The sequence below is a fragment of the Apteryx rowi genome, unplaced genomic scaffold (genome assembly GCF_003343035.1).
Source record: "Apteryx rowi isolate R43461 unplaced genomic scaffold, aptRow1 scaffold_84, whole genome shotgun sequence".
In the NCBI taxonomy this organism is placed as follows: Eukaryota; Metazoa; Chordata; class Aves; order Apterygiformes; family Apterygidae; genus Apteryx; species Apteryx rowi.
In genome coordinates, this window is record NW_020451138.1 from 1239933 (window position 1) to 1262441 (window position 22509).

The 22509-nt window shown below is 37.9% G+C and overlaps 1 protein-coding gene across 1 annotated transcript in view; it reads left to right on the forward strand.

Moving 5' to 3' along the window:
- The window catches only part of FAM135A (family with sequence similarity 135 member A), a 72524-nt gene that overhangs the window by 8387 nt on the left and 41628 nt on the right, over nucleotides 1-22509 (forward strand). The window contains exons 3-8 of the mRNA XM_026090004.1: nucleotides 14640-14719; nucleotides 19003-19142; nucleotides 19258-19328; nucleotides 19525-19698; nucleotides 21545-21671; nucleotides 21986-22139. Of these exons, the coding sequence (XP_025945789.1) occupies nucleotides 14640-14719; nucleotides 19003-19142; nucleotides 19258-19328; nucleotides 19525-19698; nucleotides 21545-21671; nucleotides 21986-22139 (746 nt within the window). The remainder of the gene's footprint in view (nucleotides 1-14639; nucleotides 14720-19002; nucleotides 19143-19257; nucleotides 19329-19524; nucleotides 19699-21544; nucleotides 21672-21985; nucleotides 22140-22509) is intronic.

Consider the following 22509-nt stretch of genomic DNA (forward strand, 5'->3'; position numbering starts at 1 on the left):
AACTGATAAAGCTCCTTTTTAAAACTCTACTAGATTTTTTTTCCTGACTATTCCTGTTGGAGAACAGTTCCAGATTCTCACTCCTCTGATTATTGGAGACATTGTAATTTCCAGCCTAAACTTCCTTCTGAGTAGTTTTTAGCTGTTTTGKTTTTTTTTATCGGCTTTGTCCTATAGTTTGAATGACTTTTTCAGTCTGGGTGTTCACTCTGATATATTTATAGATATCAATCATTTGTCTGTCCTTTTAAATATAAACCAAATCAGTCTGATTATTTATTTCTGTGACCCCCTTTTCTGTAGGATCTTTATACCTCAATATTCAGTCTAAAACAGTATCATCTGTTCTTGGTTTTGTAACTGTTTGAAGAAATTTGGATCTGGATCTGTAGTGACGCAATTGCCAGTAGCATTTATGACTGTATTTACACTAACAATTAATTTGGTCCATTAGCGATCAATTAATAGAAGCAGTTAGTGCTGAGGTCCCTGTATCTATGTGGTTCCAGGGTTACTTCAGATTAGATTTAGTCTGGTCCTCTGAATCAGATATCCCTCCCATGCATGTGTTTTGAAGTTGTTCATAAGACCAGTCATTTGTTCAGACTTTTCTGTTTCCTTGGGGGTTGAAGTGCATTTTGTGATGTGTAGATCAGAGCCTGTTGTTTGACTTTCTCCAGAAGAGATCTAGTTCATGTATGCTAAAAGGTCTAAACTGAACCAGCATGTAGCGAGTTGGGATCGCTGGGGAAAGTGCCTGCAAACCACACTGCTGCTCTAAACCCAGAGTCAGCAAAGTTTCTCATAGTATTTCACTGAAAATCAAATTCAACTGTTAGGTCCTGGTACTGACTCACCTTTAAAAACATATTATTCTCCTAACTGACCCTTTAAAGCAGATTGTTTTATTTTCTTTCCTTTTAGATAACTACTGATATTCTCTAAGGGGAGGAGAGATACACAGAACAGACACTTTATTCTAATATATGAGACTAATCTGTATGTGTAGCTCCCGGCTTCTCAACTGGTTTAAGAAAGGGCCTGCTTATGGCTAAGGAGATTCTTGTGGTTAGCATTTTTTTTTAGTTGCATTGCAGCTGTAAGTGACAGAGGTATGCAGTTTAGTTAAAGAAGATTTAAATAGTATCCTCATCTAATACAGCTATTCCATTATATTTTCTTGCAATTTTAGTGATAGGACAGTAGGCAACAGGCTCGGGGTAGAAATGGGAAGTTCCAGTTAGACATGAGGAAAAGCGTTTTCATCATGAGGATGATCGGACATTGGAACAGGTTGCCCAGAGAGAGGTTGTGGAGTCTACATCCTTGGAGAAAATAAAAGCCCAGCTGGGCAGGTCCCTGAACAACCTGATTTAATTGGACCTGCTTTGTACAGGGGTTGGACTAGAAGACCTCCAGAGGTTGCTTCCAACCTAAATTGTTCTGTGATTCAAGTGATTTCTTGAGCCCTTATTCCTCCCAAAGAAGGAAAATGCAGTGTCTCCCAACTAAGTATTTTTTTGAAATACCCATTTATGATTTTGCATATTTGGAGGATTAGCTGCATTTTGAAGATTATTTCTCAAACTGTTTGCAACTGCAGAAGTATCAGTGATATTCACTGCCTGTGCACTTTTTATATTTAAAAATAAATATGTAACTTCTTATCAGAGTAGTCCATAGGTCAATTGCCTAGCACAGTATGAATTACTCAAATTGCAAACAGATATCTGCAGAGGTATATCTGACATTACTCACAAAGTATGATGCTTWACTCATGCTTGGGTATGTTCTGTCACTGTACACCAATCATATTTATTGTGATTTAAAGCCCTGTTGTTTTCTGATCCTTGAGAATGATAGCCAGTCACAAACTGTGTATGATATCTTCAAAATCTGAAAAAAGCATACATAACACACAACCATCTTAATTTGTCACATACTTTGTGTTAGAATCCTTAAGATGGTTAGTGCCCATTTTCTGCAAGAGTTTTCCTGACTGGAGATCAGTTTGGCCCTGAATTGCAGATATGGTTGCTTTAGGAAGACGGAGGGAATACAATCAACCCATAGATTATGAGGAAGGTTTGCCTTTGTTGTTACCACCAAACTGATTATTCAACTTTCTAAGTTTTCAAACCAGGGTACTCATCTTTCCATACTGATTTTCCTGTGTGGAACATCTGCAAAGTAGATGCTCAATACATTTGTATTTTTGTAAAACCTTGCCTCAAACGCTTGAGAACTATTAGGTGTACAGGGTTTCACCATGACTGATCATTGACTGTTTGTCTGTGATTTCTGGACATGTACGATCAGGCTAGAGAGTTAGTATTGCTTTCTGTGCTAGAGATAGGGAGAATTTTTTTTTCCCTCTGTTTGACCAATATCTCTGGACAAAAGTTGTTTCTTGAAATCACTTTCTGTCACACTGACACATATTGTGCATCTGTATTCATCTTTCCATTCACATGTGGTCTCTTATTTCTGTAAGTAGTTTTGGTTTGAAGACTCCCTACTTGCACAATAGACAGCTAGTTAATTTATTAGGCCTATTATTGAAAGGCCTATTTCTTCCTATTTATAATAATAATTAATAAGAATAAACTTGTAATACTTTGTCAACAAACTTGTTCCAGGTAACTGGAATGAAAATCAGTCTTGGACATAGAACAAATGATATAATATTCTCCTGGAACATTTCATATGTACTTATGGCTTCCCGTACTTGTTTTTTCTAGTGATGACTGTTGTCAGTACCAGGACACAGTATATGCAATTACTATCTATTATAATTTTATATTATAGTTATATACTATATAGTGTTTCTTGACTGTTCTTTTCCTGTTTTTTAAAAGTTTATTCAGGTAGGAGTTTGTGGGGTACTGGTGGCAACTTTTTAGCAGTGCATGCAACAAAAGTTCGGGATTTTTACTTTGAATATTTTCTGCTCTACCTCCTGCCACCACCTCTCGAATACTGGGGATTGTGTTTATGATGCTGTTCTTCACAGACATTATTGTTGGTCTTGTAACAGCAAATTGTCTTGCCTAGCCTTGTTTCTGCTGTGAATTTTGGGTGCTTCCCCTCCATATTTCTAAGCTTGTTTTGTGTGTCAAGATCCTGAACTTCTATTCAGAAAAACAGCTGCTTATTGGAAGTGCCACAGCACTGCGTAGTGCTCAGTTTAAGGTTAGCGTGTCCCACCACCAGGGGTGGGAGGCCCCATGGCTTCATTTAGTTTTCCCGGAGGAATCCCAGGCCTCAGTTATACTGTGCCCGCTGGAAGTAGTTTTTATTAAAGCTGTCAGGTATTTGCTTGCAGTGAGATGCTTCTAAGTGATTCTCGGTAGCGTAACGAATCCTGATGTTTAACTTGGAGTAATTAATGCCTGTCTTGGGGGTAGGGAGAGAAGTTACTTGGTAACCATCAATTATGGAAAGATGAGGTTTTCATTTCTCTAGAGCTGTGTATATTTTTTTCAGCTGTGAATGGACAAATCTGATGGGCTGAAGAAACTTAGCTGATAGTTTCCGGTTTAGCATAGCCCACACACTGCTATAAGGTCTCTTTTGGAAAACAGTTGTAGTATACAGTTTCTCTACCTGCGTGCATTTTTGTAATCCCCATGTTAAATTCTTATTTTGTCGCTAATCATTTTTTTATTTTGTCAGTAATATGCATACACACACAATTGGCCAGACCTGAATTTAGAAGATTTAGATAGTTATATGTCTGCTTTGTCTTAAAAAAAAAAAGAATAAAATAAAAAATTGTGAGGCAGAATATCTGCTGTTTTGCTGTGTGTTTCAGAAATAGAACTTGGTTATTTCAGCTAAGTGTAAGTTTGTTATACCAGTAGACTATGAGCAGTACAGGTAAAATAAAATATTAACAGTAGCTCTTTACTATAGCTATAGATTTACACATTTGTGCTCAGTGAGGCAGTTATATTATTTAGCTTTATTTTGATTTAAAAGATTTTTTCAAGGGAACATCAAGAATTTGCATAACTAATGTAAATATACCGCACTTTAAAAAGAAAAATGCTTTATTAATATTGGTTAACAGATAAAAGAAGAATATTAAAGACCTTCCACAGAAGAGACTTGAATGGATTCTAACATAAAATTCATTTTGGATGTGCATCACATCTGAAATTGGGTTATTGGTAGGATTTTTCAGTAGCTATCAGTTTATGATAGCTTATGAACCTAAGTCCTATTGAAAGGCAAAGGAATTTAAGCTTCAGAAAGACTATTAGAAATTTAGCCTTACAGTATTCTCTGTTCCACAGATTAATGGCTTTTACATATGCAGATACTGATATGCCTGAGCAGCATTGACATTTATGCTTCCACATGCATGCTCATGTAATGGAGTATAAAAGAAAATATTCTGATTCAGAGTATGACTTTTAATGAATCTCACTATGATTACACAGTAATTTAATGAGAAATCAGGTAATACGTGAAATTTTGGGTGGGGGGGTTCTGGATCTAGTGAGTTGTCTACATGAGTTTTATAATTTGTTAACAGTAACTTAAAATTTGAAGAGGACAATGTGAGTAGGACCACTCTCCTTGTTCCCTCCGTAGGCATCTCTCCGGGGTGTGGGCTGCACTGCTGCCGTGTCCTGCTGTCGTTTTCAAGATGTTGTTGTTGATATTTCCTTATTACAAAGGGGCAGGATTTCCCAGATGCCAACTTGCATGAGGGACGAAGAGGAGGACTTGGGACAGCTGCAGTGGGCCAAGGGACCAGACCCTGACATTTGTTGAGGAAAGGGCCCTAGTTGTCTCTAGAAAGCCCAGTCCCTTTCTATACGCCAGCTCCCAAAGGGGGAAGGAGGGGATGATGGAAAGGGGAGTTTGCCGACGTTCAGTGGAGCAGAGAGCCAGAATCCAGCTCCCGAGGAGAACTGGGACTCTTCCTGAGCAGGCTTTGCAGATGCCAGCTGGCAGGGAGCAGTAGGGAGAGGTTCTCCCATAAGGAGCTGGGTACACGTACCCTCCAAAAGCCAGGGACTCCTCAGAGTCCACATACAATCAATCATACTATTGCCTTGAGGATCCTCTCTGCACTTGAATCCTATTACATTGGTTAGGCCTTCTTTTGTTTAATTTTTATAGATGTATGCAAAGAATCAGTCTAAAACTGACATTGGCAGTCTTGTTGAACAGGTTCATTGACTCCTGTGTATCTCTGGGGCATCCAGCTAGTGGAAGCTGGCAGGAGAAAAAGGCTTTTGGCTACTCCATCTGTTGGTGACCATGTAATATGTTTAGTTTGTTATTCAGACTGGCATCAAGAGCTTCACTCTTGGGGGTTTGGATTTTGAACTTTATTCTTCTAACCATGTATTTGCCACTATGAACTAGATGGCGTGCTGAAGACTTTTAGCTCTAGGAGGTTACTTCATCTGGGCCAAAAAAAAAAATCTATCCAAGAAAAGCAACCTGTTCCCCCCCTCCCCGATGGATCAGCATGTTGGTCTGTTTTACTGTACAGTTGCTGGAATATTAGAACTGGTGTGAGGAAGGGGCAAAAACCATACAAAAAGTGTTTTTGCCTCTAGTAATGGAGCTATTTTGCTCCTTGTAATGGAGCTCTTGCTCCTGTTGCTCCTAGTAATGGCCTTAATGGTCTTAAGTTGGTTTAAATCAGTCATGAAACTGCACCTTGGTTGAACGAAAAGGATAGATACTTCTGTTTCTGAAGGACAATTTTTCTTTGTTAACGTCTGAATAATATCAGAGCAGTATGTTGTGTTTTAAATTATAGTGATATAATTGAAAAAAATTGAACTAGAGGAACTAATGCAACTTCCTTGAGTGACATAGTTTTCTACAGGGAAGAAGATGAAGATGTTTATAAGGAACAAAAGAACGGTGGCCTTTAATCTATGTCACATAAGACATGGCAGGGTTTTTTTTTTTTTCCACAGTTTTGTTTGTGGTACCTGAGTTTCCATTTCTGGTTAAATGTATGATATATTTGCTATTAAAATAGAGATTGCCTTTCATTAAAGTAAGCTACCAAGTGAACTGTAAAGCTTGTATATTTTGTTATTGACAGATGAGAGGAACAGAATTGCACAGCTGCAAACTTAAAAAAATTGAAAAGACCATTGGCAATACATGCCTGAAAATGAGTTGTCAGACTTGTCTTCTGTCTGTTGTGTTTGCTCAACCTTGATTTCAAAATTAACATGTTATGATGTGTCTGAATAAAAACTACTGCTTGTTTGCAAGAGTTGAAACACTGAAAAATTCTGTCTCTAGTTACCAAGAAAACTCTATATCACATATCTTTTTCCTCAGAAAACTAAACCATTCAAGCCAGCCAGTGGTTAAACCCTAGCAGTAATTATCATTTATAATGCTAGTATAGTAATTCAAAAAGTCTAATGAAAAGTTAGTATCAAGTGAAATAAATACGTTTATAAAGTTCTCACATTAAGAAGTATGGAAAACCATCAACACTGAATATGAGCTTCACAGAGCTCTTATAATTTAAAGATGAGAGGTCATTTAGTATAGTAGCGTGTGTTTATGCGACTGTTTAAAAAAAAAAAAAAGCTTATCTGAGAGTATTCCCCTTTCGAGTTCTTAAATGAATGTTGGTAACCACTGCAGAAATTGTGCCCAAGTGTGCTGGTAGTAAGAACATGGCAAAAAGCCTTTTGTAATAATAAGGCAAAATCCCTGGCAACACTTACTGTCCTTTCTCTCCTGTCTTATGTATTTGACCGTGTTTCATAACGAGCTTTTGAGACTTCTGTTGAGATACTGGTCTTCCAAATGCTTCTCATCAAACTTATGATCTAATAACTGTTTTGTTTATATATATCTTCAGTTTTCAGAAATAATGTGTACCATACGTATGTGATGTGCTTTTAAAAAGCAATTTCATTTTAAGCAAACTTGCTTTCAAATAAATATGATTCCTTTAAGCTTGCCCTTTGTTTTATTCATCTTAATAAAAATATTTATACAGCTGAGAAATTCCTGGATTTTTCATAAGAGGGATAGATAAAAGATTTTAAGCAGTCGTCTTTGGCACAATAAATTTCCTGCTGCTCAAGCATCTGAATTAAAAAGTTGTTAAATAACAGAAAAATCCACAATTATGACAGAGTGTAATCTCATATTGGTATACATTAGAAGTATTTATTACAAAGCTAGTGCAAGATAAGAACTTTTTTGTGCATTCTACACCTGTATTAAACAATTCCCTGTGTAGGTAAGCTCTGTAACTAGTTTGGTGGACATTTGATAGTCTGTGGGACCCAGGTGGGTTCAGTAGGATTAAATTTTTTGTAGAGGAGTCTGCATTTCTACTGATGGGGAAGAAAAACCTACAAGTCTAAACAATTCGCTTCTCTTTTTATGTTTTTCTCTCTGAGAATCAGCATTTCATTGCCTGTTTGCTTTATTCCAACTGTGTCTTTTTCTGTTCTTTTGTTTTATTTCTGTTTCCTTACACCTTGTTTCGTTCCTTTAATTTCTTTTCTCCCCTTTCTTCCGTTTTATTTTGTGCCTTTGCCTGGATTATTTTTTACTGAATACCGATGAGGCCATGAAATAAGACAGAAGAATTTGTGGTAATATTTAAGGTTGAGGGGTTTGTTTTCCAAGATCTTTTAAAGATATTTTAAAAATCAGAAGCATACTCAGATTGCCTTGAAAAATATGTGCATTCTGGCACCTGAAGAATAGATTTCAGTGCAGGCTTGTGGTTGGTTGTGTGAAGTACTGAATATTTTTACTGCTTTTATGTTGGATTCTTATAAATTCATGAAAGAATTAGTCATTTGGGATCTCTGCAGTAGCAAGGGGCTTGGCTAGTAGGTCAGAGAGATGTTGAACAGATGATAAAAACATTTCTCTCTCGTTGGATTTTTTTTGTTTTTTTTTTTTTTTAATTTATAGCTGACTCAAGCTCACACTGCACTGGGAGTTTTTGTTAGTACACTTTGCTTCTGAATAAGAGTTGTGATTTGTGGTAGGCATAGCTCTACTAACAGAGGTCTAATGTAGCCGTTACAAATGCATCACTGTCTGCAAAGCCGTCTGTTCCTCTGGATACTTGCTCATCTGGCCATTCGTCTCATATTTCCTCATTTCAGTGCCACCTCCTATTTTTACAAAGCAGTGCTGCATCCCATCCCCAACTCCGTTTTCCTGTCCACCAGGTGAAGCTTGTTTGCCTAACCCACTGCTTGGCTGTGTCCATCCATTTGATGGGACCTTGAAAAAAGAGGAGAGAGGTCTTGCTGGTATTCTGCAGCCAAAGACATGGTTTTCAGCAGGGCTTTGCATTCAGTAAACGCCGAGAGTTCTCCCTAGGTTTTACATCTGCACGGTCACAACTGGCCCCCTTTTTGTGAACTGGTTAATTTAGAAGCTGCCCTGCAGGTGATCCAATGCGCATGTCAGTATTGCAGTTCAAGGTGTTGAACACTTGTTAATGTGACTGAGTTCATGTGAAATTGTGCATTGGGATTCAGGGAATACGACAAGTTGAAATCTGCTGTGTGTACTTCTTTCATCTACTTGGAGTGAGGAACTGCAAAAAAGTTTTACCTCAAGGATGGATTCTATTATGAAGCTTGTTTAGGATGTACATTATTTCCCTTGGAATGTACTTTAACTGGCAAAGTAAGTGGTTTTTCAGGTAAATGCTCATGTAGATATCTCTGTAGAAACATATTTTTTTTAATACATGAGATAATTTTTTTTTAATAATGGCTGTCCTTTTGCACACACTGCATTTGCACACATTATGGCCTATGGTTCCATGTGAGAGCATTAAGAAGTGAAATAACCATTTTACTTCTCCTGCTTCCTTTTTGTCGGTAGCAAGATATAGTCCAGTTATTGTCAAACCCACTTCTTGCTTAGATTACAAATCATGTTTTTCAACAAATGCGATGAAAAAACTTACTCATACCCATCTAAATTATGTTCCCAGTGAAGAAAAGAAATCTGTCAATATGTCTGAGTGGGAAGGTGTTTTGTGGCTCATATCTGTATTTGAATCTTCCAGATTTTAAACCAACTCATTTGGAAAAGACTTTCATCCAGAATGGACAGTGGAAGTCCCCTCTGCTTTCTAGAGAGAAGTCATCTCCCTCTGTGAGAGCAGTAATTCTGACAAGCACTTTTTTAAAAGACCTTTTCCTACAAGGCCCATAAGTTTAAGGACACAAAAGTCAAGATATCCTTGAACCTTTTAATAGCAGGGCTATAGATTTGCATGTGATTATTATGTTCAGGGCCAAGTGAGATAAATAGACATCAGCAAGCTCACACATTTGTTTTCTGAAAGAAGACAGGGTAGACTGGGATTGGCACAATCCCCTTCATATTTATAAGCTCTTCAGTAATGACTTCACCTTTGCTCGTATGTGCTGTCTCAGAAAGTGTCTCAAATATTTAAGCCAACTCTCACATTATGAAGAAAATGCAAAGCTACCTCTGGGGGGTGGGTGTAAAACCTTGTTTCAGGACAAAGCTTCTCAGCAGTGCAACAGAGCAAGAAATCTGGTGTTCGTTCTAGACCTGCTGTCTACAACTGGGATAAGCAAGGATAACTGCTGGAAGCATTTACAGGGGGAGAGGTTGGCAAATTTTCAGAGGTAGTATTGTATATTGTGTCTTTCTCAAGTCTGTGACACTGGAAATTTAATAGGAATTGAAAGATGCTACCTTTCAGAGAAGCAAGCAAATCAGCTGTTGAGAAGCATCTTACTCRAACAGCAAGCTCTTGCTGAGTTTAGATTCGGGAAAGCCGGGAGCTGGAATTTGCTATATTCACAGAAGTCTCTCCAAGTTATTTTGGGTGCCAGCTCCCAACCATGTGCAACTCTTGCTTTGTCACCTTTCTGTCACCATGTTGTAAGTTGCTGTACCCAGTTTTATAGAATTCCTTTAGGCTCTGGGATCATAGACTTATTCAGGTTAGAAGGTGTATTAGTAGGTCATCTAGTCCACCCTTGTGCTCAAAGCAGGGTTAGCACTGAATTCAGACCATGTTGCTTGTAGCCCTGTCCCATCAGTTCTTGAAAGCCTCCATGGATGGAGATTCCACGACCTCTCTGGGCAACCTGTTCCAGTGCTTCGTTATCCTCATGGCAGAATATTTTTCTTTATATCCAGTCAGAACCTCCCCTGTTTCAATTTATGACCACTGTGTCTCATTCTCCCACCACGCACCTCAGTAAAGAACCTGGCTCATTCTTCTCAGTAATCTCCTTGTAGGCACTGGCAGGCTGCTGTTAGGTGCCCACAAAGCTGCCTCTTCTTCAAGCTGAACAAGCCCAGTTCCCTCAGGTTCTCCTAAGGGCATGTGCTCCAGCCACCTGACCATTTTGGTGGACCTCTGCTGAACTCACTCAGGTGGAGGTCCTAAAACTGGACACAGTGTTCCAGATGTGGTCTAGGGAGTGCCGAGTGAAGGGAGTTGATCACTTTTGTCGACCTGCTGGCTGTGCTCTTGTTGATGTAGCCTAGGGTGCACTGCTGGCTCATTCAGCTCGCTGCCTACCAAGACCMCCAGGTCCTTCTCAGCAGATCTGTTCCCCAGACTGGAGCATTGCAAGGTGCATTCTGTTCCTGGAACTGGGTCCATATTGACTGTTGGCTTTTTTTTTTTTTAAGAACATATATGCTCATCACTGTACCTAAAATATTCCTCATTGACAGCATTTAGTAGAGATTCCTCTGTTCTGAATCAGGAAAATTTAAAGAAGCATTAGGGAGCCTTCATTCACATAATAATGAATGTTTCCAGATGTTTCAGAAGTGGCACTGGCTTGCCTAGTTTTAACAAGGCTAGTACCTGGATGGTCTGCCACTGTGGCCATATTAGTAATAGTCATTGTTTCCTTCACTGAGGAATAGGTGGCCTGATGGTGTTTCGGAAATTAGAAGAATGCATTTCCATAGCTATTCAATTAAATCATCTATGGGGAAAGCAAATGGGCCTATAGGGTTAGAAGGTGGACTGTGTAATGACCCTTGCCTTCACTGAATGAATTCTCCAGATAAAACAGTGATAGCAGTAATAAATACTATGCTTCAGTTGCGGAATCTAGGGAAAGTGAGATAATCCAGAAACCAACTTTGTAATACTGAATGCAGTGATGTCTCTGAGCAGTAAAGAATTTCAGAATTGGTCACTCTTCTTCCAGCCTGGAAGTGAGGCTTTTGAAAAGCCTTGGATGCACCTCTGCTCACAAATACAGCAGAAGGCAAGCTCATGGCATGATGGAAAATATTCCCATTAAGGGAATGAAAATCCTCAGAAAGAAAACATATCTACTTCATTCCTTCAGGCTAAGCATTTCTGCCAAGTCTCACATGATCTAAAAGGCCTTGGTCCAAAAGACGTTCCGGTTACCTTGAAAGCAGTTTATTTTATTATCTAATTCTTCTGATGGCGTCTGCATTTGCTTGCTGTGTTTTCTGCTTGGTGTTCTTATCCAGAAAAAAAACAAAGTTGCTTAAAGATGTGTTAGCTATGTGGTCACTGATCAGGAGAGCTGTTTCTACAGTGCTTCATAAATGCTTCATAAAGCTCAGGGAGACTGTTGAGAGTCTGCTTGCTCAGTCTCCCTTTGGAGACTGTCTTTCAAATCGCTCTTGCATCAGCCTGAAGAGCTTCAAGCATCTGTAACCTGCTTCTCATGTTGCTTTGTCTTGACAAATTGATGCTAAAGCCKCACTCAAAATCTCTTCCTTCTGTGCTGTCAGACCTTCAGCCAGCTGTCAGTCCGCCTTTCTTCCCAGATCTGTTCTCTGAGCTGCCCATACTGCAGTGACTCACTTTAGGATTCTACTTTATTAGTTGTTGTTCTAGCTGAGGCTTTTAAAATGCTCAGCTGTAGTTATATCATCAAAGATGATCAAAATGCATCTTGCTGAATTATCAGAAGCTTGGTATTCTAAACATCAATTTGTAGCTTTTCATTTGCAGATAGATGGTTAATATTTATGGTATCTAAAGATGAACAGCAGGGAACAATTTGGGTACATACTGTGTGGGAATTTTTTTTTTTTTAATATCTTGATGCAGTTTAATTATTTCAAAGATCTGGACATAAGTTTTTAATTTAATGTTTCTTTATTTGCCCTGCAGAGTTTTGATATTCAGATTAACAGGTAAATGTTTTATGTTATAAACTGCTTAAAGTACAAATCTGTGCTGAATATCAAAGCAACCTGTCTCAAATAAGCAAACAATACACCTTCATCTCCCCATTAACCCAAATTAAAATACATCAGGCAGAAAGTAGTATAAGGGGTAGAATATTCTACTTTTAATGAAATGCTGGAAAGCAATAATAGGAAAAGTAAGGATGTTCAAACAGCCTTTTTGTTTCACAATTTACATTTTAAGCATATGTATCACGGACTTGAATATAAACAATGCTGTTGATTATTGCTTTCTTGAAGGCCTGGATTGTAAACAGTCATTTAATAGTGTTATTACAGAGAACTAGTCTAATTGCATTAAGTAATAGAAATGTCACATTACACCACCTTTCTGTTCAGTGTCCAGTTTTTACTTTGCATTTACCTTCCATATTACCTTGTTAAGGTCCTAATTCATCAACCTCTCCACATTTGATGGAGTTATTAAGTCTTAGTTAAATTTATCTTCCATTCAGATGCTCTGTGGAACTGTCAGATGGTTCTAAACATGAACTGAGAATGAGGCAGTTTCTGGATATTTTTGAATCTGCTGTAGGGACCCAATTGGGCAGAAGGTTAGAATAAGATGAAGTAACATATCTTGCATTTCTCTGAAATATTGCAAAAAAAATATTTAATATATAGAGTTCTTAAAGGGTTGTTTGTTTGTTTGTTTGTTTGTTTGTTTTTTAACATAAAGTACCCAAATTACAGGTCAATATTCTGCTGGGAAAAAGTCAGCTATAAAAAAAAAAAAAATGAAGTAGTTTTTGAAGGCCAGTAGTTATTCTAGACCTTCCCTTTACAATTTATACAATTGCTGAGAAGAGTACCTGTCTGCATATTTCTGGGTGCTTGAGTATAATAGATAGCTAACCCTCTTTATACAGTTCACTATAATTTGTAAAAGGTTATATATGATCTTCCAAGTTGCCTGTCATCACCATGGCAGTTCTCTTCTTAACACATGAAATAACAATCAGCATGCTCTGCCATCACATTTGGGTCATTTGGGTTATGGGAAGATGCAGCTTGTAGTGGTAGTGTGTCAAGTGCTAGAGGAGTGTTTAGTGTAGATCTAGAAATTACACTGGGAATTTGGGATTGGTGGGAAGTATCTCCTTGCTTAGGCTATTGTATGTGTGAATGTAACGTGTCTTGGTATAGCTGACATGAGTGACTGATTGAATGGTGCAAGTTAAGTCTGAGCCAAAATACGTGAGTGTACTAGATTGCATCCTGCTGGATTAATGTCGAGAGGGCTCTTGTAATCTACTCAATTCCTTACACTCCTGTAGAACAGGACACAATGTTAGTATTATATTTTTTTCTCCAATGCAACATTAATTCATGCTTGACTGTTTATGAATCACTTACTAAATGTTTTTGGAATCTTGTTTCATCTATAGGTTTCTAAAAAAAATAAATAAATAAAAGTATGATTATCAGTTTACAATAGGTTGAGTTTTATTAGATTTTTAAAAGGTAGGAATGATTTTGCTATTATTTCTTAGCACTAACTGCATCGTTGGTTTATTAAATATCTTCTATTATATGGCATTCTTTGATATATCATTTGATCAAACTAAAGTTGACTTTTAATTTTGTGAAAGGATTTAATTAAGAATTATTTTTATTTATTGATTGTAAGCCTAGTACACAGTTATATCAGTTGTTACTGAAGTCCTGGTGCCCTCAACCTTAGTTGTGGTGTTAAAAACAAAAAAACAGAACAACAGAATAAGGATGCTTTGGATTTGGATAGTTTGGATAATTAAAAGAGCCATAGGGTTGTGAGTGGGATATGAAATGCGTACTCTTAAGGGCATTTAGGTTCATGCTTCTGCCTAAAAAGGTGCTTCTGTCCTCTCACACTCTGTTTCTGAGTGTTGTTGTTCTCTCCCTTTTGTCGGCACTAGTGCTGGTGCAGGTGTGTCACATCAGCTCGCTGAACTGGCTGAAGCTAGCCCTTGAAAATAAAAATGAATTATCTGAAATGGGATGAGATGGAGAGAACAGATCATCTAGTGTATATAAGAGTTCCATAAAAATCAATATAAGAGACAACTTAGGAATTTCATAGATCAAAATCAGAGTTGGAAGCAGTATGGAACTGGAGCGGGGTTAAGATCTGTTCAAAGATGGGGAGCAGGTATCTAGATAAATACTTGTGCCAACACCATGGAGGAGTGGAAGGACAGCTAGCTGTGTGTTGAGACTTCATTCTTGTATTCAGGTCAGGTTTCTAGTTAATGATGAAAAAGGTGAGTAAAGAATTAAAAGAAAAACACAGTTTTAAATTTTGGGGACTTCTTGGGCCTGTTCCTTTCTCCTGCTCCCCTTCTTCCCATCCCTGCCTCTGTCATTGTATGTGTCTGTATATGGTAAATGAGGTGTACTGACCCAAATGTGTTGCAAATGACTGTCTTTTGCTTTAGCTTTTACCAGATTCGTGCATCTATGAAAATTCCACCAAGAATTCCCCACAAATTAGAAGCTAGCTTGTTACATGTGGCTGGTAAGTGCAAGAACTTTTAGCAAATGAGGTCATTATCTTCCGTTGCTAATTAGGAGAGCGTCCTTTTTGTCTTGCGTTATTATAACTAATATAAGAATGTTTTAATTCTGTATTTTTTTATTAACACAATTAAAATATAACTTATTTCATGCTGACCTACTGAAAAATTAGCTTGTTTGTTCTTAGCAATGAGACTCATAAGTTAATTACAGAATTTGTGTTACAGTATTTCCTCTGTTGATTCTGATTACTGGCAGCACAATATGGTGATTCCTTTATATTAGTGTCTTCTGTTTTTTCCACTGATCTGCTTAGTTTTCCTTTGTTATGGACTAAGATGACTAAGGCCTCTGGGTAGGTCTCATTTAAGTAGGTATCCTCAAAGTAACGGAGAACTTCAGATACAGACTTTCCTGCAGATTGCTAAACTTGTTTCTTGCCAAAGGAAGACTCTGAAAAGGTTCAATTCCTTCCTCCCTCCACCCCCCAGCCTTGCTATTCTGCTGTCTGGAGACAAAGTTAAAAATTGATTTAAGCTCCTGAACAGAAATATCCAGCTGCTGCCACTTCCTCTCCCCCCCTTTTTTTTTTTAAAACGTGGTACTCGCTTTTGTTTTCTGTGTCCAGGGCAAATTAAACCTGGAGAAACATATTAATGCTCTCCTAATTCTGTAAAAAATATGAGAAGCAAAAATGAATTAAGTTTTCAAATGTCAAATGAAATTTTTGGAATTGCCTAGAAGAAAAACTTGCTACAGACTGAGAAAATGTGAAATGGGGTTACCGAGACCTGAATTATTGAGCAGAATTACAGTGTAGACACTGAAGCTTCTTGAATAGTTCCTGGATATATGTGAAATAAATAATTTTTATGAACAAAGGGACAAATTTTTCAAGTCAGAAATGTAATGTGGTTTACTGGAATTTAGTTCTAAACTGATACTTTTTTTTATAGTGTCACTTAAATAATATTTTTATTATCTCTAAAAGGATGTTTTTTCTTTTCATGGTATATTTTAGAACTGTCTTCACTTGTTTTTCAGAAAGCTTAATGAATTCTGTGACACGTATTCTAGCCCTTTTGTCTCTCTTTATGAGGCATAAACTACATTAAGTCTTCAGTTTGACATGAGTTTAAATCAACAGTGCTGTCAAAAAAAAAAAAAAAAAAGCAGCCCTTGCTTCCCTCTGGCTAGTTCCTGCTGCTATATTGCTCTGTGCACTGCTCTGACACAAATGTCTGATCTGGCCAGTGAACTCTACCAGGGAACTTATTCAGTTGATAAACAGTCTTTTCAAAAAAAAAAAAAGCCAAAACCCCAAATCCAAAAGCTGGGATGCTTTTTAGATCAATCTCTCCATCTAGTTCATCATGTAGTTGCTAATAATGTTTGTGCCACAACAATGTGGAAAGCAGGAATGAAGGGTCAACCAAAGAGTGGGTGGAATTGCTTTTTTTTTTGTGCAAATTTAAATGCACATCACGCTACAACTCTTTTTTTTTTTTTTTTTTTTTTTGGTGGCAAAGATGCCACTTTAGTATTCGTTTGTCCTCCTTGTGGACATGATCGTGCTTTATCTCACAGAGGACCTCTGTCTTCCATCTGCTTCATTTGCTTGCTTAATTTAGCGGAGCTAGAAGCTTTAGATCTAGTTCACAGCCTTACTGTTCAAGGTGATCAAATAGCTCATATCAGTTACTGAGACTGCCATTATTTTGGAAAAAAAGCTACTGCTACACTGTCTGTGGACTAGCACTGAAGGGTTGAGCCACTCTCTGGAAGTATCTGGTATTTGTTGCCGATAGAGGAATTGTAGCTGGGCTGGAGCCCACCGTTCTTGTTGTTGAGACGGGTGTGATGTAGTGACCAGGTATGTCTTCCTGTGCCTCTGAAGCTATCTGTTATTCCATCTTCCTCATACTTGGATCTTTTCTAGGTCCTATTCCCTTTGACAGCATCATGGTTTTCTCATCCCAGTCCATGTCTTCCTGCCGAGTTACTAGCTCTCCCTGGAGAGTTTCTAGCTCTCCCTAGCCTCTCCACAAGTCACCCACAGTTTCCTTGCCTTGGCTGTGTGTTTTCCCCTTTCCCTCAGACTCTTCATGAGATCCAGCTCTTCCTTTTTATTCTCCAAGTTAAGTGTAGCATCTCAGTGTTTCTCTTCCTTCTGCTCCATTTCTTCTCCTTCCATCACTTGTCCAGCCCTTTCCAGCTTTTCATCAGGTCCCATGTCTCTTTTTAATCCCTTTTTCTTCCCTTCTCATTTTCCCCTTGGTGGTAGTTCAGTACTATGAATAACCAGGACCCAGGACAAGCTTCCATTACAATGTGATACAGCAAGGCACTTGCTTCAGCTCCAGCCTTGTGAAAGTCTGGTGGCATCCTTGTGATTTGGAAGGAGATGCAGTCATGCTCCAGAAAGCTAAAAGAATAATTCTAGTCTGCATGAGGTTGTTTCAGCTTTGAAGCTGTTCTGAATGCCGCCTTCTGTCAGAAACTAGTGGCTGTTTTTCAGAAAAAAAATTAATCAGGTTAGGAATGAGATGTCCACTTTTACCATGCAAAAGTGAATGGGTTCCCCAATATTTTTTTTCCCCTCCCCTGGTTCCTGTATTTTCTATTCTTTCTTACAGACCTACAGCTTGCCAAGATGGTTTAGTTGTGTGGATACAAGCCTAGAAGTAATCTAGTCAGCCCATAGTTGACTAAAAAACAGTTGTTCTGCCTTGCTGCTTTCATGGTTGGGGGCTTTCGATCCCCATGTGGGTGTGGGTACACCGTTGCTGATTTTGGGTTTTCCTCCATGGCCGTTCTCCTGCAGACACAGTTTCTGCTTGTACTGAAGTCTGTGGGATGGGGAGTAGTACCGAAAGAGCTGAGTGGTGCATAGGCAGTGGGACCGTGGCTATATGTTTTCATTACCTCTTTTGTGTCAGACTAGAGGCTATCCCTTTCGCTGGTGGCATGCAGTTGTATCAGATTACGGGTAATGGGAAACCATACCCTCTCTGCCCTTCACCTGTATCATACCAGATCGATTGATACAAGCTGAAAGTGGCATTACGTGGGGGAATTACCTTTATTGGTTCAGCCTTTATATCTAGCTTGTCCAGGAGACCTAACTGCAGAGTGTGTATGAAACTGCTTCAGTGAACCAGCGCTTACACTTGTTTCTAGTTCCTGAAGGGAGGTTGAACTCAAATGTTACGAAGGTTACAGGGTGGGACTGTCTGCCCTGCACGGACTCTAGCAGTGATTTTCTTTCAGTGATCTGTAGACCCCAAATCTGTGAAGCACAAACTCTGCAGATTGATTTTTTTTTTTTCTTTTGTGGATTCTTTTGAAGTAATCTATTAAGAAAAATAAAAAGAATTTTCAAAAATGTTTCACACCCCCATATACAAAATTTCTAAAAGCTAGTGTACTGAAGAAGGTTAATGCTCTTGAGCTGACTTGTTGAGGAAGGGTAAGAAACAGTCAGTAATTCAACTCTTACCTTTGTTCTTCCAAGTTCCATCTTCTTTTACGTGTTTCTTCACAGGTTAGTGCCTGCCATGATTTTTCCTGTGTGGTAAACACTTTCCTATAATGCTAAATATTTCTTCAAAAACTTTTTTTTTTTAAACCTTTCCCTCTCTCATTCCTACTAGAAGTTTTTTGACCTTTCTTGGCAAAGTATCCCCCAACCATTCGTCACACTTTTGTGAACTCTTTTTGAGCAGCTTCTGGAGTGAAAGCAGAAGTGCCATATTGAACAAGAAATGTAAGGTTTAGATGGCATATCTGGAACTGGTCTGACCAGAGTAGTATGCAAAACTGTGGAAGGAAAGAAAGAACCACCTGTGTGCTTGATTAATTCAGTGGAGCGGTGCATGTCATTTAACCTTTCTGCCTCATCTGTAAGTAATTCTTAGTTCTTAACGTGCTTAAAAGTTTTGAAACAACAGTAATGTTGAATGAAAGAAGACAAACTTCATGCTTCTTGTTAGAATTTTTGGTGCCTGGAATGACTTGTTCCAGCTCGGAACAAAGCAAAAAATCTTCAGGCTGGAAATTGTGTTAAAAGTAAATTACATTCAAAAATATTGATACAGTATTTCTTAGAAGCAAAAACATTCCTCTGAACTCCAGTAAGCTGCTGACTAAAATGAAAACTGATTGTGTTGGTTTTAAGTTCTGATAGTGGACATAAAACTTATAGGAACAGGAGTTTCACTTACTAGCTGCTCCAGTTTCCAGATTCTAGACCAATTATATTAACATTTGTTTCTCTCTTTCCAGGTGCAGATCTTGCCTTTCCTGCTTCAGTCCATGACAATATAGTTTGCAGTAAAACATTTCAGATTCTTTACAAAAATGAGGAAGTTTCTGTGAATGATGTGATGATTTTCAAAATAAAAATGCTGTTAGATGAGAGGAAGGTAATCTGCCATTCAGCTTACTATATCCAGATACTTAAATCTTTGTTATTCATAGTTTAGATTACTATAAATACGGGCCCTGAAAAGATTTCATGATTCTACAATTCCTTTTTAGATTGAAGAATCTCTTAATGAAATGAATTTTCTGCTAACATTAGATCTACACTTCACAGATACAGACTATTCGTAAGTTTAAATGTAAAAGATTTTATTAAARCAACGTTAACTGCTTCTAAATTAACGTTCCAAAGTATACACCAATGCTGAATTGATAGCTGCATCAATTACTAATAACCTGCTTACATATTGCACTTCTAATTTTATTGCTTACCTACTTTAAAAGTGGTTGCTCTAATTAGATGTGTTTTTTACTTATTTTTAGACCTGATGACCTGAGCACACTACAGCCAATCAGTAGCCGAACTTTAAAGTTGCACTTTAACTTGCATCGGGGCCTTCATCATTATGTCAATGTTATGTTTGATTACTTCCACCTTTCTGTCATATCTGTTATAGTCCATGCTTCTTTGGTTGCTCTGCATCAGCCATTAATAAGGTAATCTCCTGTTAATAAAATGCAAATAAAATATTTGGGAGCCCAATTGTAAATATTGTGCAAATAGGGTACTTAGGAAGGAGTTAAGTCTATGTACGATGTAGTTTTCTTTATGACGGCCCTGGAATTCAGGGGTCAGAGGGAGGAGAGGCCTCTTGTTTTAAAAGTTACCTGGAACAAATTTTGAGTTTGTTTCTCTTAGAAATAAGAGTAGATGATGCAGAACAGAGATAATACCCAAAACCGGAGAAGTGAGGAGGAAGATATTAATACATATTCTTAATCAGGAAGATCAGCTGCTGACTCTGGTTAGTAGCAGTAATAGGTGTTGTTAAAAACAGCGGTAGCTGTCTTTATTTCTCAGTTTTCAGTTACTACTGTAATGTCTGCAAATGATGTGTTTTATGTTTTCTAAAGTAAATGAAACAGAGGGATTTCATTTTAAATAAGCTTTTGCCTAGTTTTTGCTGAAGCCTTTTTACTTGTTCTTTTCTTCCATGTATAGGCAGAAAATTCACTTCTGTCATCCTTTACGGTATCTGTCTTCCCCACTTCTCTGTCTCAAAAGTGAGCATGAAAAGGGCCATACAGTCACAAGTATGAAGTGCATTCTTTACATGGCTTTTTCTTTAGCATATCTAGCTTTGCCATCTTTCAGGTCTTCAAATACACCATGCTATTTTCTCCCCTTATGTTTTTTCCTGTTCATACTCAGGCTGTGGCATATATGTTGAAGGCTTTAGCTTAAGGTGTTCCCACCACTTTTCTGCCTTCACATCATGGCAGCTATGTTGTCATGTGTGTTAGACTGCTGTTTTGTGTAGCAGCACTGTGCTGGTTTGGAGAATTCAGCCGGCTTTTTATTTTTATTCTCCCCTCCCCCCTTTTTTCCCCCCTCCAAGCTGGATTATTCCAGTGATGTGTTTCAGGCATGGCTATATAATAAATGAAATGGCAGATCTGAAGGGATGGCACAGTGTTATTTGGGAGAGGACTAAGCAGTGAGGAGGTGGGAATGAGGTAGTATTGCCGTTGAAGACTTCATCTGATAAAATCACACAGTATCAAGCAGTATCATGTATATACAATGTCAGTTGTCAAAACACCGCCGTGAAATTCAAGAGTTTCACCTGCATTTGTCTCTTAGATGTGGGATCAAACTTCATTTCATTGAGAGAAAGTGAAAAACAGGTTTTGTTACTAATTGTCAGTCAGGAATGAATATTAAAGATCCAAGTTGTCCTTTTCTGAACAATTTGGGGAGAGGTTGGGGTTTTGGATGGGCTTTCTCCTTGAGTAGCTGAGGTCAGGCATTCGTTAAGGGAACAGCAGTGACAGTTTGTGTGATAGCTCTCCAAGTGTTTGCTGCTYATTCACTTTTAGGAGCTAATGTTCTCGCAGCAAAGTTGGTGGAAAATGAATGCTTCTTACCTGTTATAATTCAAAATTAAGCTCTTTGGCTTAAACTTTCAGGAATATTGTTTAAATTATCTGAGTTTTCAATTAAAAAGAATGAGGGAGAGCTTGCCCAGTCTCCTGGCACAGTGTCTGCTGACCTTTGTGGTGAGAGATAGCAACAAACAGTCGAGGGTAATAACTTCTTAAATTGCTCCTGCTAGCTGGAGATGTGCTTTGAGAACTACTTTACAAGTACTGCTTTAAAAGGGGAACCTACTAGCCTGGGAACTTTCAGTATATTACTGAGAATCTGTGTTTTTGCTACTTTCATGAAAAACTAAGAATTTTTGTAACTGTGACAGATTTGTGTCACATAGTATGTTAGAATTATTCAGTTCATTTGTATTTATAAAGATGTGGATGTCTTTATATTCAATTTGCTTTACAGCTTTCCTCGCCCAGTGAAGAATACGTGGTTAAACAGGAATGCACCAGCACAAAACAGGGACTCTGTGATTCCTTCCCTTGAAAGTGTGGTCTTTGGCAATAACTACACAAAACAGTTATCAGCAGATGTAAGCATGTATCAGCTGAACATTTTATTTATATTTTGTTCGTCAGTGTGGATTTTTACTTTTTTACAGAAATACTGTCTGATGAACAATGAACTTTGGAGGTACTTTGATGTGCCACATGATAGGGGAAAAGAGAAAAATTGTTCCAAAAGGCTGTGTTATATTTCAGGATCATGTAGATGGAAAGCTTAAAATATTTAGTGTTTGATCTTCTTTTTTAAGATATTGCAGTCCATTGAAAAGTCCATTTCAGTTATTCTGTTAATGCTTCACTTAGGTATGAAATTAATATGTGCATTTTTTTCTTTTTTTAGGGTTGCAGTTTTGTGGTTTCAGAGTCTTTCCTCAATCATGCCTATAATTTCCACTACACACTTTGTGCCAGTTTGCTGCTTGCCTTCAAAGGGTTACATAGCTATTTCATTATGATAACAAAGGAGCTCCCCTCTTCTCACCGAATTGAACTGGGTATGTTGAATATAATAAAATGCATCGCTTTCCTTTCAGTGTTCATTAAAAATGTCCCCTCTTCTAGGTTGAACTGGCATTAATTTTGTACGTCTTGCATATCTATAATGTTTTTGCTTAAACTGAACTGGAACTTAATAACTCACAGAGAAAAAAAAAATATAGTATCATCACCCCACTAATGAAATAATGAGACAACAGTTTGAATTTATACAAATATATTTTTTCTTGTAGGTTTTTGTTTTAAGATTTGGCCTGTTTTTCAAATCATTGTTTTTAGTGGTGAGAAAGTTGGAGAAACTCACAATCTAAAAAAGCATGCTGTACTTGGTTGTATGTTGTAAGGAAACATTGTATAGTCATTTAAAAA